At 44.1% G+C, this 17,310-nt stretch overlaps 1 protein-coding gene across 1 annotated transcript in view; it reads right to left on the reverse strand.

Moving 5' to 3' along the window:
* Positions 1–774: 774 nt before the first annotated feature.
* LOC124798759 (protein Wnt-1-like) overlaps positions 775–17,310 on the reverse strand; it is a 55,781-nt gene continuing 39,245 nt past the window's right edge. The window contains exons 5-6 of the mRNA XM_047262287.1: positions 13,019–13,293; positions 775–1,280 (exon numbers count right to left, since the gene is read on the reverse strand). Coding sequence (XP_047118243.1) covers positions 1,079–1,280; positions 13,019–13,293 — 477 coding nt within the window. The 3' untranslated portion in view covers positions 775–1,078. The remainder of the gene's footprint in view (positions 1,281–13,018; positions 13,294–17,310) is intronic.

A 17,310-nucleotide genomic window follows, 5' to 3' on the forward strand; every position in this document is an offset into this window, starting at 1 on the left:
ACAACCTTGGTGTACGTAAATCAGGGGTTTATCAGATACCTCGCCAATGCGGTAGTGTATACATGGGTAGACCATTCGTACCAATGAGGACTGATGCCGAGAACATCAACGGCACACTGGACTGCAACAGTCCAGTACGTCGGCAATCGCTGAGCATTGCCTGTCGGAACTCCACAGTATGGATTACGACAAACCAAAGTCCTGACACAAACTTCCAAATACTGGGACTGTGTCATCAAAGGCGGTTACATCCTTAGCAAGGAGTGGGAACCTGCGATCACCCGGATTAGGAAGAAAAAGGATATTTCCCAGAGTCTACCGACTTCGGGGGAGGAGGGAAGAATAACGAGAGCGGTACCGGCAGACCCTCCTGAATGAGAAGACCTAGGACGCAGCGCCCAGACGGCGGGAGAACGGACGCTGCACCTGGAGCGAGCGGCGCGCGGACCGCACCGACTTATAGGAAGCGCCTGAAGGAGGGGGTTGTCCTACATATACTGGGCGCCGGCCCACCGCCGGTCAGTACATCAGCGCACCTGATGATGGCAACGTGGTCGATTGCCGAAATATTGTGTCCTATGCACGCTCATACCAGGCTGTTCACCCGACATTTATTTCGTCATCAATAAGCTCATAATAGGTGGAATGGAAAACACTGCTGATAGCTGTGAATATAGAGTAATGAGATATGAGTGTCAGGTAGTAAGAGAAACTGTAGTGCGTTGTGTAAATACGGATTATACAAAAAAGGTGTGAGTGAGAAACACCAGTGTATTACACTCATTTACAAATATATTTACTAATAAATACATCTTGTCACAGGATAAAACACTAGCTCATTTATAATTACTAAATAGTAATAATTTACATATATTTAAAAACGTAACACATATTCCACATTAGGAGATTGTACTTTTAGTCCACGTTTACTATATAGAAAACATCGTGACTCGCTTGTATTATGACACATAACATCCAGTTTACGAATGAGAAAGCTTTAATACAGAAATAAATAATGAAGTAGAGTGTCCGTAGTGGGAGAGGAGAGCAGTGCGAGGCTCCGGTGGCCCCCGCGGGCTCAGTTGCAGATGTGCTCCTCCTTCTTGTAGCGGCACATCTCGCACACCACGTTGCAGCACCACACGAAGCGGCAGTTGCACTTCTCCTCGACGTCGCGCACGCGCGTCTGGTAGCCCCGCCCGCAGCACAGCAGCCGGCAGCCGTCCAGACCCATGCTCGTCCGGTTGCAGATGCGCCCGCGCGTCCCCAGGATGCCCATACTGCAAACACACAGCCAGGCCCCGCCATTACAGAAGCGTCCGATACCACCCGTCCGCTTTCACCCCTGACATCACCAATATGGCGACAATGACATCACTACGTACACCCGCCAACAAACGCGAACAAAAATAAAACTGACACAATAACGAAACTACCTGGCAGATTAAAACTGTGTGCCGGACCGAGACTCGAACTCGGGACCTTTGCCTTTCGCGGGCAAGTGCTCTACCAACTGAGCTACCCAAGCACGACTCACGCCCCGTCCTCCCAGCTTTAATTCCGCCAGTACCTCGTCCCCTACCTTCCAAACTTGTAGCTCAGTCGGTAGAGCACTTGCCGCGAAAGGCAAAGGTCCCGAGTTCGAGTCTCGGTCCGACACACAGTTTTAATCTGCCAGGAAGTTCAGTCCAAAAATCTATGGAACTAACGGGGCAACCGCGAAAAATTGGGTGTTTAGGCTGGATACAAGCTAAATATACAAGAATAAAAAAATCGCCGCACAATCCTCAAACAAGTAACATAAAAAAAAATTTAAATTACAATATTCCGCTACACCAACAAACCCAAAGGAATCGGACATTTCCCTTGACGTATACAGCTCAGGAGCAACCATCGATACCAAAAAACCAACACCTACAAACCTAAAAAGTGGAATCGCATATTTCCCTTGAGCTATATAGCTCAACGGAAGCTCTCGATACCAAAAGCTAACACCTACAACTCAGAAAAGTGGAACCAAAACCCCAAAAACTCAAAAATCCAGACATCCCATATTCACTATATGAAAATATGAAAATACAATCGACTTACCATAAAAGTACAACAGACAAAACATCACAATTACTATAGTATAAAACCAAAACAAAAATTACCTACCAACAAAAGCCTGTGGCAATGCGCGCGCGCGCGCACACGCACGCACGCACGCACACACGCACACACACACACACACACACACACACACACACACACACACAACAAAAATTATAAGGTGCTTTCAATGAGAAACAAATCTGAGTCTGGAATGCGCAAACCTGTGACGGGAAGGTAATATCGTGTCGTGTGTAATGAAGTGTGGTTCCGACCAGAACGTGGAAGTTCACAGCCCGTCATTAGAGGGCACTCGTATATCACGTGACTATGCAGAGGTAGCAGCAACATACATCAATCGCCCACACGAGTGCAGGAAAGGTTATGCTAACGTTCTTCTTTGACCAAGATGCCCCCTTCTGATTCACTTCCTGCAGCATGGGCCAACAGTGAATGCTAGCGTTACTCGCAAACCTAGACCACGCTTCACCAAGCGATCAAATCAAATCAAAACAAGGCGACCTCACCCGTGGGGTGATTCTGCTCCACGACAATGCAGAGCCTCACACGGCCGACACAGTCGCGGCACTCCCGCAGAAATTCAAATTGGAGGTTCTCGGCTACACTCCATATAGTCCGGACCTCTCTCCCTGTGATAACGCCATTTTTAGTTCCCTAAAAAGACTCTGAGGGGCAAATGATTCACTTCGGAAGACGACGTCCAGCTGAACGTTCGGAACTGTTTAACATCGCAGCCCTGTGAATTTTATGAGACAGCCATTCGCCGCCTTGTGTCACAATGGGGCAAGTGTCTCAACAGCCAGGGTCAATACTTCTGAAATACAGGTACTGGTTTCTGTAATTATGCCTCTGGTTCGTTTCTTTTTGAACGCCCCTTATATTTCCTAAAACACCCACTCGTGAACTTCATTTTCGTATCCATAGATAAGTAAAAAGCAACAAAAAATTAGACTTATTTCTACACAACAAACACCACACTAATCAGACCACAAAAAAAACCTCAGTGACTCACGGGAAACACTTCCGCAAGCCACGTAGCCGCACCAACTACCAAAACTCAAAACTACGTTAGGACGATGAAAACCAAAACTCGAATGAATCCAATACCACACGTTAAACTCAGCACGTTCACGTCCACCACCAGAGGGCACCATCAAATAGAACAGCACGACATCTACGAACAAACCAACCGACAAACATCGCGCCACAGTTACGTCACACACAACCGTTGACCCTAGTCCCCGGCATTAAACCGGCTCTCCACATACACATTAAAGTGACACCACTAGCTGTGGCGACTCACACTACAGTGGCTCCCACAGCTGCCATTTTCACACGTCACAGTCAGAACTCTAGTGGCATAATTTTTAGCGTGGTTTCAACTGAAATAGTAACTGATTGACAATTCATACAGTACGACAGGAGCTAAAACTATTAAAATGTAGAACTGAATGAAAAGTCAAATAGTCCCTGCAGCTGTATTTATTTAAGTCGATTAGAGTCCCACACAACTAGTTATAACTTTTAAGTTGCATCTTCTGGTGTATATATATGCTATGTCATATGGTATAGGGAGGTATTACAGAATGCAGCAGAGTAACAGTTTGCGTAACTAGGTAAAGTTGTCAGCCCTCCTCAACTGATAAAAACCATCAGCAATGACGCTGGTTACTATCAACTGAGGATGGCTGATAAGTTTGCCTAGCCACACCAACTGTTAATCTGCAGCTCACTAATCGACATTTATGAATATAGCAGCAGGAACTATTTGACTTTTCATTCAGTTTTACATTTTAATAGTTTTAACTTCTATACTTAAACATCTGTTGTACAATATGAATTGTCAACCAATTATGTATAACTATTTTAGCTGTGCCTGGGCAAGGTTTTAAAATTACCTGTTCAACTGAAATCTTATTGGCGGTAATTATTGTCATTGTGCAGGCTGTGGCAGTAAAACTGTGCCAATAAGAAAATAAGAGGAATAGGAAAAAGATAGTGCCCAAAAATAATATGCAGGTACGAAATATACTTATGAACACGAGGAATCAATATTCCAAATTATGAGATATCAAGGTCTACGCATGTTAACAGAAACAGAAGTTCATATATCGTTCTGTCGTTGCATACTTACCAATAACATGAAAGTTTTAATTATCACATAAAAAACAAAGCTGTGGCCATCAAACTTTCTGATGGCGCTAGACATTCTCTACGCATTTACCCTTCAACGCCAAATATTTTTCCCCACAATGGACTACTTGGCGAAGACCTTGGTTGTACAAATCTGTTGTTCAGGAAACGTACCACAGCGAAAATCACCACCTCATCAGTCTGGAAATAACCTGCCACATATTGGCTTCTCAAGACGAGGAAAAAGGATGAAGTCAATGGGTGTGCCGTGTCAGGAGAATACGGAGGTGGAACAGATTCTGGTGGCCCAAAGAAGCAAGATGTGTGATTGTGTCCTTTGTAGAATGAGCTAGAGTGTTGTCGAGGAGCAAGCCTGGGTTTCTTCCGTGCCCTTACGAGGATAATCTGTTAGCACAATAACAAACGCAGCCCCCAAAAGCACTCAGCTTCACCTTCGGTTTTCTCCTTCACCGGTGGCATTAAATCCACATGTTTCCACTGCCTGCTTTGCTTCTTTGTCATTGGGCTGTAGTAATATACTCCAACAGACGACCATGGTGACGAAGCGGCTAAAAAAGTAATCTCGATTGCCTAACCATCTGCAACATTTACGTGTTGCCTCAGTGTAGTGGGCTTTTTAAATGAGTGTGAACAGTCATGCATCCCAGTGGGCAGAGTTACAAAAAGTGCAAGATGTCGAAAACTAATCCATTTTTTCTACCATGCCTCTAACTCTCTTGAAACTCCGGATTATTCACAGAGATTCGGTCTGCCACTTTAGTCTTTAGCATTCAGACTTGTTTGACAACAACGAAAAGGCATGCAGCACCTAACAACTGTGTCATATGAGGGTTCTGTTGTGCCACGGTTCTGCTGGCGAGGCTTAAGCTCTTGCGACCAACTGAGCCCAGCGTCGTAATAAAAAGGATATCGCGTGCCACCCAAACAACTATGTGTATTGGTGTAAGAACAGTATTCAGTAACCTGAGAGTGCACAAGGTGCATTGTTTAAGTAAAAACATGGAGAGATGTAAGCATAAAACAATCCTTATTGATTAAACATCATTTTGGAAAGCCAAGAATTCCTGGTTTTGCAATTACATAATGCCTTTAGTATACTTAGGGTTTGTATTTCGTCTTATCTTGAGGGTTCCTGCTGTTCACAACGGAGTATTATAGCAATTGCAGCTTATAAATTAAGCATATAGGCCTGTATATTCTTCACAAGGTTACGGCTTTATTTTAGCCACTTTACTTAATTTTACTGATAATGTGCTCTCTCTTATGTACCTCCGAACCCCTGCCCCGTGCCTAGTACTTTGTCAAGAAGGTACTGTTTTACCGTACGTTCTTGTTACGGCTTTACATTTAAAATGTTCTAGCTTTGTAATTCTTTTATATTTTATAGAGTATCTGAGGTTTGCAATTTTGTTTTGTTTTACTAGGACTACAAACAAATTGTGTTTTGGGCTATACGCTCTTGATAATTACTGGTCCTCTAGTTTTAGTCATTCTGCATACAAATTTTTAAATTTTTCACTGTCAAGCGTTCCCACTTAGGTACCTTCTAACTAATGCCCTGGCGCATAATTTCGCTGAATTTTTATTAGAAGCATTCTGTTTGGATGTTATATTGCTTAATTCTTTTTACTTTGCCTCTTTGTTATTTGTCAGCTTCTGCGCTCTGTTTATTGTATTACACACCTCTGCCGCATTTCTTTTTCCTGTTTCTCAATCTTTTTCTATTTCATTGAACTCATTGTACTCTGTTTGCATACTCGAACTCCATGTCTCTGCTACTGTACAGGATTCTCTAGCAATATTTATGCAATTTATTTCCTATTCAACATCTTTGTAGCTCGCTTACGAATATTTCTTTCTCTCTACTATAATGAATTTTCATTGATGGGTTTGCACCAGCAATTGGCGCCTCCTAGTGATGGTTATCTTTGCAAGCGCCATCAGTCGCTTCTGATTCCGTCAATACTGTGTATACAATGTTTGGGCACAGACTGGTCACCGGCACCTTGTTCCAGGGTCGTGTTTACAGCCGATGGGTTTTGTCTTATGCTGCACAATTATGGCTGATGAGCAACATCGTTCGAGTTAAACCAATGATTACACTTTCTAAGAACTCTTCTATCGATTTCTACTTAGTGGTTTTTGTGTCATCTGTTACGGTGTTTTTCAAGTTCGTTTGCTTGCTTTTTTAGAAGTAGTTGACGAATGATTTTTGGCAGTAATTTTAAGATATTTTACATACTTTCCTATCCTTTACCCCTTACATATTTACGTTTTTGGCTTTCACTGTTGATTATAGTAGCTCAGGATAGGACCACGCCCGCTTATTTATTACGTTCATTTTTATTGTACTTCCAGATAACTCGAAGGTGGCCTACCCGGGTGCAACACGCCGTTTTTCGGACAATAAAGAGCATTCTGCAATCTAGAACTGTCTTTTAACATTAATCACAATAGAAGTTTGGTGTTAACACCGTGCCACAATTGTCTGGAATAAATTTTAATCAATTAACTTCATTTTCTTTCTAGGTGATCATTAGAAGTCTATGACTACTAGTCGTATACTCAGTACAAGCAAATTCAAATCGTAAGCTACTGCGGTCGCATTGTAAACACAATGAGTAGAAGACGATGATTATGAGAAACAGATGGGACTACTGAAAGGTGGTAAGCCACTCTCTCACTTTAACTAATCTGTCGCTCAGGTTCATATTCATATTTTAGGTCATGATCTTCGTGTTCCCCAATACTACATTTGGTATGTGTGGCTTATGAACTTCTTACCTTGAGGAAATTGTGAGGAAAACATTCTTATAGCTGCATGTGTAGTCTGTCGAGAACCTGTACGGGGAACAGAGAGAAAGATGGATTGTGGGCCATAAATGTTGTGGCCAGAGACCTGGCAGTGCGAGTGACTCGGGGAAGAAGCCCTGTGAATTTTACCTGCAAAGGGATCTCGGTTGGGTGGTTGGGTGTAAAAGGGACAAAACTACGTGGTCATCAGTCCCTCCGACCTTAGATTAACTAAAACCGATAAAATACCACATTAAGAGAGGCAACTACAATGTCCATAAAATGAGGAACTAAGGGAAGGAAGGAAAAGGGCGGAAGAAGATGTGAGGGAAAGAAAGTGACTAATGACAGGGGCGGGAAGGAAGAAGCACAAGAGACAAGAGAGACGCTCAGGACATAACAGACCCCATAACAAAAGGAGTGAGGAGGCAGAGGACCAGGGTGAACCACCAAGCCCAATTGAAGCCAATCCAGACGGTGTGAAGGGGGAGCAAGAGGGTATCCCATCCCCTCCATTCACTGATAAGGTGGAAGGTCTCTCCCTTAAATAAAGCGATAAAAACTCCCATCACGAATAAAACGTAAAACGAGACCCGCCACTGAGGCAATGTCAGCCAACACCAGGGGTAGCGTGTCTGGAAAGTTAAAAGTCCGTCGTAGGGTGGCTAAGTTGGGGCAATCCAATAAGATGTGAGCCACAGTCAAACTTGATCCACAACGACAGAGAGGGGGGTCCTCACAATGGAGGAGATAACCGTGAGTCAAAAAAGTATGGCCGCTGCGGAGCCGGCAGAGGACGACAGAGGCCTTACGAGAGGCCCAGAAGGAGGACCACTATTGAGTTGCAGAATCCTTAATTGCCCTGAGCTTGTTCGGCCAGGAAAGAGTGATCAATTCTGCATCCAAAAGGCCCAAAACCTGATGACATAATGCCAAGCGAAGGTCTATTTCCGGAATGCCAACAGAAAGAGATAGCCTGGTAGTAGCTAATTTAGCCAGTAGATCTACTGTCAGGGACACTCAGCATGGAACCCTGAGGAACTCCATTTTCTTGCTGATGGGGAGAGCTGTAGGTGGAACCAACTTGGACCTGAAAAGAGCGACAAGAAAGGAAGTTACGGATAAAAACTGGCAGTGAGCCACAGAGGTCCCATTCGTGACAGGTGGTGAGGATGTTGTGGCGCCAGGTGGTCGCATTGGTTTTATGCAAATCAAAGAAGAGCGCAAGGAGGTGTTGCCAATGGGCAAAAGCTGACCGGATAGCAGACTCCAGGTGGACCAAGTAATCCACCGTAGAGCAGCCACAGCGAAAACCACTTTGAGTCGATGACAAAAGGTCACGGGATTCAAGGATCCAAAACATCCGCCGACTCACCATGCATTCAAGGAGCTTGCAGATGGTGTTAGTAAGGCTAATTGGACAGTAGCTATCCAACTGAAGAGGCGGCTTCCCTGCCTTCAACACCAGAACAACAATGCTTTCCTGTCACTGGGTAGGACATACCCCCTCACCCCGCAGGCGGTTGAAGAGGGTCAGTATACGACGGTGGTCAGTCACTGAGAAGTGTTGGAGCATTTGGTTATGTATCCAATCTGGTCCAGGAGCCGTGTCAGGACAAAGGGCAAGGGCGCTGGCAAATTCCCACTCGCTGAATGGGGCATTATATGGTTCTGAGTAGCGAGAAACCAAAGAAAAAGTCAGTCGTTCGGACCAAAGAGAAGGAACATGGGTGGATACTGAGCTGATGCCGAAGCTTGAGCAAAGCGTTGAGCGAAATTTTCTGCCACAAAGTCCGGATTGGTAAGGACAACACCATGCACAGAAATTCCTGCAACCCCGGCGAGAGACACTGAAGGAAGGTCAAAACAATCAGGTAATGGTCGCTGTCAAATAAGTCATCGTGGACGCCCCACTGAATGGAGGGAAGAAGGCCGGAACTGCAGATGGTGAGGTCAATGGTTGAGAAAGTGCCGTGTGCCACACAAGTGTGTGGAAGCGCCTGTGTTTAGTAAACAGAGGTCAAGCCCTGCCGGAACAGCTTCAACTGTCCTGCCCAGGGCAGTAGTCGTATGACTACCCCAAAGAGATTTGAGGGTATTAAAGTCCCCTAATAACAAGAAGGGAGAAGGTAGTTGTTGAAGACAGGTGTGAGGGCATGGGTTGTGGGTGGCCTGTCAGGTGGGAGGTAGAGATTGTGATTGGAGTGGCCAGGTGGACCCTGACAGCAATGGCTTCCAGAGTGGTATGGAGGGGAACCCATTTACTAACAATGTCCTTGCGGACTAAGGTGCAAACACCACCAGAAGAAGGGGCCAATTCAGTTCCGACAGAAAGCGTGGAACCCACGAAGAGTGGGTGAGTAAGAATTGACAAAATGGGTCTCCTGGAGCGCAATACAAGCGGCAGAATAGAAGGAAAGAAGGGGCTGCAACTCCGGAAGGTGATGCGAATATCCATTACAATTCCACTGGAGGATTCTCAAGCCAGAGTCCAAAGTGGAAGCGAATGGACTGGAGTTGGTCACGCCACTGAGTCGCTGTCTGTCACCGATAAGGATGGGGTAATTCCATATAGGTGGGGTCAGACTCTGTTGGTTCATTGTAAGAGGGGAAGGCTGCACCTCAGGGGGTACCAGAGGGGACTTACCCTCGATCCTGTGTTTCTGCTTCTTCTCTTGAGAAGGAAGGGAAGGGCAGACTTCAGCGAGGGCAGGCACAGAATTATACTGGGCAATCTTTGCACTCACCGGCCGCGGATCACGCTGGCAATGTGGAGCAGCAGATCGCCTTTCAGGGGGGTGCTGGGGAGAGGAGTCCTGGGAGGGAGCTCCAGTACCGGCGGCCGCCGAATGAGGGGAGCACTTCTCCAGTGGGGGAGGGGAAGCAGCACCCAAAGGGGTGAGTATGGATACTGAGGGGGAGGGGGAGTGGGAGAGGGGGCAGGAGGAGGAGGCTGAAGGAATGGGGTGAATGGGGAGGGGCTGGGAAGAGGACGGGGTAGGAGGGGGAATGGACATAACTGAAGCAAAAGTAGAGGTCATAGACACAGGATGGAGCTGGTCATATTTTTGACGAGCCTCAGTGTAGGTGAGCCGATCTAAGGTTTTGTACTCTTGAGTCCTTTCTTTCACAAACACCGGGCATGTAGGTGAGCGTGGAGAATGCTGTTCACATACATTGGCGGGGGAGCACAGGCACTCCCCTCATGGAGGAGGCGCCCACAGTCACCACAGGAGGGATCAGTGGTGCAGCAGGAAGACATGTGTCCAAACCTTAAGCATTTAAAACATCTCATCGGAGGTGGAATACTAGTTTTTCCATCACACTGATACACCATTACCTTGACCTTCACTGGGAGGACATTCCCCTTGAAGGCCAGGATAAAGGCGCCCATAGCGCTGCAATTGTATGGAGGGCCACGCTGCACACGGCAGATAAAACGAACCCCTCACCCCTCAAGGTAAGCACGGAGCTCCTCGTATCTCCCATTTCACCTTCATCTACATCCTCTTCCATTTCCATAATATTGTCCTCAGGTACATCGCCCTTGTATAGACCCTCTATATACTCCTTCCACCTTTCTGCTTTCCCTTCTTTGCTTAGAACTGGGTTTCCATCTGAGCTCTTGATATTCATAGAAGTCGTTCTCTTATCTCCAAAGGTCTCTTTAATTTTCCTGTAGGCAATATCTATCTTACCCCTAGTAATACACGCCTCTACATCCTTACATCTGTCCTCTAGCCATCCCTGCTTAGCCATTTTGCACTTCCTGACAATCTCATTTTTGAGACGTTTGTATTCCTTTTTGCCTGCTTCATTTACTGCATTTTTGTATTTTCTCCTTTTATCAATTAAATTCAGTATCTCTTCTGTTACCGAAAGATTTCTATTAGCCCTCGTCTTATTACCTACTTGATCCTCTGCTGCCTTCACTATTTCATCTCTCAAAGCTACCCGTTCTTCTTCTACTGTATTTCTTTCCCCCATTCTTGTCAATAGTTCCCTAATGCGCCCCCTGAAACTCTCTACAACCTCTGGTTCTGTCAGTTTATCCAGGTCCCAACTCCTTAAATTACCACCTTTTTGCGGTTTCTTTAGTTTTAATCTACAGTTCATAACCTTTCCCGATTTATGTTTGTCTTTTTCTTTGTCAGATTTACGAGCTCGATTGTAGTTATAAAAGGATTAATAAAAATTTGTCATTATTTTTGTAAACTTAAATACGCCACTGTTTTCGTTTTTAACCCCCCCCCCCCCCCCAGCCATTTACAGTTTCTATTTTATTGTGGTGATACGTGGATACAACAGCAATTCAGAATGCAATCGTACTAAATTAGTTAATTTGATGATTAATTTGAGTTCTGAAAGTGATCGCAGGCAAAGACAACAAAAGTGCCACGAGTATATTTACTTATTTAATACATAAAAATTAAAGGTGTAGATCACGATTTGTGGATTGTTGAGAAGATAATATTTTTCTGTAAGTTAATAAAATATTTAGCATCGCTTGGACATATACACTACTGGCCATTAAAATTGCTACACCACGAAGATGACGTGCTAAGGAAGCGAAATTTAACCGTCAGGAAGGAGATGCTGTGATATGCAAATGATTAGCTTTTCAGAGCATTCAAACAAGGTTGGCGCCGGTGGAGACACCTACAACTTGCTGACATGAGAAAAGTTTCCGACCGATTTCTCATACACAAACAGCAGTTGAACGGCGTTGCCTGCTGAAACGTCGTTGTGATGCCTCGTGTAAGGAGGAGAAATGCGTACCATCACGTTTCCGACTTTGATAAAGGTCGGATTGTAGCGTATCGCAATTGCGGTTTATCGTATCGACATTGCTGCTCGCGTTGGTCGAGATCCAACGACTGTTAGCAGGAGGGTAAGACGGAACGCCGTGCTGGATCCCAACGGCCTCTTATCACTAGCAGTCGAGACGACAGGCATCTTATTCGCATGGCTGTAACGGATCGTGCAGCCACGTCTCGATCCCTGAGTCAACACATGGGGACCTTTGCAAGACAACAACCAACTGCACGAACAGTTCGACGAGGTTTGCAGCAGCATGGACTATCAGCTCGGAGACCCTGGCTGCGGTTACCCTTGACTCTGCAGTTGAGAGAGGAGTGCCTGCGATGGTGTACTCAACGACGAACCCGGGTGCACGAATGGCAAAACGTCATTTTTTCGCATGAATCCAGGTTCTGTTTACAGCATCATGATGGTCGCATCCGTGTTTGGCGACATCGCGGAGAACGCACATTGGAAGCGTGTATTCGTCATCGCCATACTGGCGTATCACCCGGCGTGATGGTATGGGGTGCCACTGGTTACACGCTTTGTCACCTCTTGTTCGCATTGACGGCACTTTTGAACAGTGAACGTTACATTTCAGATGTGTTAGGACCCGTGGCTCTATCACTCATACAATCCCTACGAAACCCTAAATTGCAGCAGGATAATGCACGACTACATGTTGCAGGTCCTGTACAGGCCTTTCTGGATACAGAAAATGTTGGACTGCTGCCCTGGCCAGCGCTTTCTCCACCACTTGAAAACGTCTGGTCAATGGTGGCCGAGCAATTGGCTCGTTACAATACGCCAGTCACTACTCTTGATGAACTGTGGTATCGTGAGGAAGCTGCATGGGTAGCTGTACCTGTACGCGCCATCCAAGCTCTGTTTGACTCAATGCCCAGGCGTATCAAGGCCGTTATTACGGCCAGAGGTGGTTGTACTGGGTACTGATTTCTCAGGATCTATGCATCCAAATTGCGTGAAAATGTAATCACATGTCAGTTCTAGTATAATATGTTTGTCCAATGAATACCCGTTTATCATCTGCATTTCTTCTTGGTGTAGCAATTTTAATGGCCAGTAGTGTATTTATGATGAAGCAAGCGTCCGCTTCGAAAGAGAGAGAGAGCTGGGGGCGCGGTGCGGTACTGACGTGTCGTTGCGCTCGCAGTAGTCGGGCGAGTCCTCGAGGTAGACGAGGTCGGTCTTGTTGGGCTTCTTGAGGTCCCTGCTGACGGCGCGCAGCTTCTTGCCGGGGCGGCGCCGGCCGCTGCGCGCCAGCCGCACGTGCGAGGCTCCCTCGTAGCGCGCCGCCAGCGCGTCGCCCACGCGCCGGAACGGCGGCAGCTTGCGCCAGCACACGCGCATGCTGCACGAGCCCGACATGCCGTGGCACTTGCACACGCGCTCCATGCGCGACCGGATCGACTGCAACCACACACCACAGCGTCACTCAGGCCTGTCCCAACAACACTAACGCCAGTGACAAAGAAATATCATCAAATATTAGTCAAATTTCTTTGACAAAGATCTTTGACGTGGAGCTAAAAAGGGACATTGCACTGTAGTCATATTTTCCTCAAATTTCAAGATGGCGGATAACAACTTATTATTATGCGCTGAAGCTGCTAGCACCACAATTGCATTGAATGTGTATCTATAAGAAAAGTGGCGAAAAAAAAGGAAACATACTTGTATGAAGCCATAGGTATTACGTCCAGATAATAATTTTTCCTTTAGGAATGGTAAGTTTCCTGATCGATTAAAGTATTCAATAGTAAAGCCGCTTTATAAAAAGGGAGAAAGGGATAAAAAAAATGGCAAATGGCTCTGAGCACTATGGGACTCAACTGCTGTGGTCATAAGTCCCCTAGAACTTAGAACTACTTAAACCTAACTAACCTAAGGACAGCACACAACACCCAGCCATCACGAGGCAGAGAAAATCCCTGACCCCGCCGGGAATCGAACCCGGGAACCCGGGCGTGGGAAGCGAGAACGCTACCGCACGACCACGAGATGCGGGCAAAAAGGGATAATGTAGACAATTTTAGACCTATTTCTATGCCACCAGTGTTTGCTAAAGTTATTGCAGTGAACAGAAGACGAAAGACTTTTATGATCAAATCTACGGGGAGGCCTTAGATTTGATCATATTTATGATGAGAGGCCAGATTTGACAAAGTGTACTATTATATCATCGAGACGGAGAAATATGATAGGGTAATTCCAGCCTAATCGCAATCAACACAAGACAGTGGAAGGAGGGAAACGCTCGAGGAAAGATAGGTTTTGACGTCAGAAAACTCGAGTTGTGGAAGGAAATCTCCCAATACAGGAGAAACCACTTCCACAATTGTTGCTTAATCTGCGCCACAAAGGGCAAAAATCGTCAACACGTTTGCTTTTGAAGCAACAGTAATTACATTTACAAAAATACTTGTTTGTTAGAAAGTCGAGTGAAACATAAGAAAGGCCGGATCTTTGGACGCCATAAAAAATTTTTAAGTGTCAGGGAAAGTGCCTGTGATAATAACGACAGATAACAACAGAAATATATGCTTCTCATGCATGAAATGTGTTTATATTCTCTTGCTTTCAGCGGAGTAAGCTGCAAATATAGACATATTCGAAAGTATTTTTCTTCATATAATGAATGAGTTGTACCTTATGTCATTGAATCAGTGTGATTCGGCTGTTGTTGCACGTAATTCACGATAATTCTTATCTCTTGGTACCTTACTAACGCACGGAACGTAAAAATGTAACTAATCCGTTAATTGCGTAGAAATTAATTATGAACAAACATGATCATTGCGACGCATGCAAGAGTCAGCTTTCTCAGCGTTTGGAGCGCTAGTGTCGTGACAGTTTGCATTATGCTGTGCGTATGTACTGACAATATGAAATGCTCTTATACTCTTGACTACTCTTTGTTGTTGTGATGTGAGTGGTGGTTATTCTTTTGTTGTTAACTTTGAAACTATAAACTAGAAATCGTTACTATTATCCAGATTGATGTTTGAAAGCTATTTATACCCAGTGCTAGCCAAGAGTGGACTAAGGAACCCTTTCAACTACAACTACATATTTTATACTTTTTAAGCAAAGGAAATCATACAATGTCAGCGTAGCTCAATGCAGCTCTTAAGATTCGTCGATCTACAGGTGAAATATATACCGTGATGACGGTACAAATCTCTACGTAAAAGAACTCTCTATCTGCCCACCGAACAATGCAGATTCAGGCAACAGTATGTAACATTTATATCGATTAGGAGTAGGTTTATTTTACATAACTGTGTATCTGGAATTTGTGAAATGTGTATTCTGTCTTGTTTAAACTCCGTGATGTGTGGCAAGAAAATTAGAGTTTTGTTATGTATATATGAAAAAAACATATGTATATTTTGAAATTTTAAATTATTATGATATGAATCTGTTTATGAAACAGAGTATGTTTGTTAAAAGCAGGTTCATACTTGGGGCACTTGTATTTGTAACATGTACACGCTGTAGGGAAGTCCCTCCGGAACAAAAGTAACATGGCGCGATGTAAAAGGTGGGTTTGGCGGTCGAACTGAGAGACTCCTTTGTATGAACGACAGGCAGTACGTGGCTAGCCTTAGCACGTTACACCTCGACGGTGCTAAAAGAGGCAATTGGAAGCTTCAATAGAAGGGATTTGCTCGGGTGTGGATCTGGCTATTATTTGGTATTAACGACATAATAGAATGGCTCTAATATGTTGAAAATACGACGACAAGAAGAGAATTTATAGAGCATTCGCACAGCAAGAGCTGTGAGTACAGTTAGCCGCCATTGCGCCTGCCACCAATCTTCGCCACTGCTTCACAAACTTCGTACTTTCAGTTAAGTAATGTATATGGGCATGGACCACTGAACTTGTGTGTTGTTTCAACAATAACCACATAAAACATAAATTCGTGTCCAGAACCGTAATTTCAATCTTGATCACGAACCTTCGCACGGTCCTCACCTAAGTGATACTGAAATCAAGTATCCTGATTTAAATGAATAATTCTTGCATTCGTGTGTTTAAAAGAGAATTATTGTCTAAAGTAACAGGAGTAGTAAAAGTTAAAGAAGAGTAACATTTGGATGCTGTGTTAATGAACTACTCCAAGTGAAATTGTTGAGGTAGGAAGTTTAAGTACAAAAATTCAAAGATCAATTAATAGGAAAGTGAAAATCTTAATTATTTAAAAGCTAATACCACAAAAGTGAAGTTGGATAGGCTTTTGCTGAAGTGTCCTTAGTGTATTATAAAATGTAGTTTTGTAGGAGTACAGTGCAAGATTGTGTAAATATTCCTGCAAAGAACGCCGGCTTCACAGGTAATTAAAGTTCAAGTACATATAAATCTTTAATGAATATATTTACCGTAGTGCCGTTAAAAGTAAAATTATGCACATTTTCAAAGAAGGTGTAGTTTTGGTAACCATCACGAAAGGTTCCTTTTTGAAGTTAATTAAGCCCAGTGTTGTATTTTATTGTCTTGCAAAGTAATTTAAGTGAATGATTAGCTTTTAGAGTTAGTCTTTACTATTGCAATAATCAAAGATCTTTGACTAGTGGAACTATACTAGTTTATGGGTCCCCATCATATTCTCCACCTACTAAGAAAAAAATTGAACTATTACTGTTACGAAGGAAAACTGCTATATGCAGAGGAGCTTAAACGGTATATTTAAGCTGTTATTTATTTTTATTTGTGTTGTTTCATGTCGATGAAGATAGAATCCCCTCGTGTCCAAAATTGGTCCTGCACTTCGTGCAGTGACGTTTCAGTATTTGGTTACGTAATGTCTTTAGTGTATGAGCTCGGTGCAAATTTGCTCCCCACAATTTATTGGTGTGTGTGTTATTGGTAACTACTGCTACACACATTACAGAGCGCACTGTGCCAGTTTGTATCCTTATTGCTACTCAAAGGGAAATCTCAACAAAAGTAACGATTATTCAATTTTCTCAGATACGTATTTCCAAATTTATGTGCCTAATTGGGCTGGCAACCGTTCATTTTTTTCCATTTATTTATGATTTTACCACTTTCGTTAACTCCCAACGTTAAAGCCCGCTTGGTTTTTCTGTTAATTTCACCAAATTCGAAATTATAGTCCGATACCCTTGTCCATTAGGCACATACGCGGTCGAACTTCGAAATCCTCTCGAAATTCCACGGCACGTTAGTGTTGTAAGTAGGCCACATATTCATGCAAATTCAGTTGTAATAGCACAAGAATGAAACAGTATATGGATTTCTTCATAAAGACATTTAAACACGCAGGTATAAGTGGAGCAAAGTCCACGACCTCCCGTGATCAGACACCCACCGTACTTACGCCGACTCGAACGTCACAACAGAAACTAAAACGCAGCTTTTAAAAAATGGTAATGAAAGAGAAAGTGCCGAAACCATCG

The sequence above is a fragment of the Schistocerca piceifrons genome, chromosome 5 (genome assembly GCF_021461385.2).
Source record: "Schistocerca piceifrons isolate TAMUIC-IGC-003096 chromosome 5, iqSchPice1.1, whole genome shotgun sequence".
In the NCBI taxonomy this organism is placed as follows: domain Eukaryota; kingdom Metazoa; phylum Arthropoda; class Insecta; order Orthoptera; family Acrididae; genus Schistocerca; species Schistocerca piceifrons.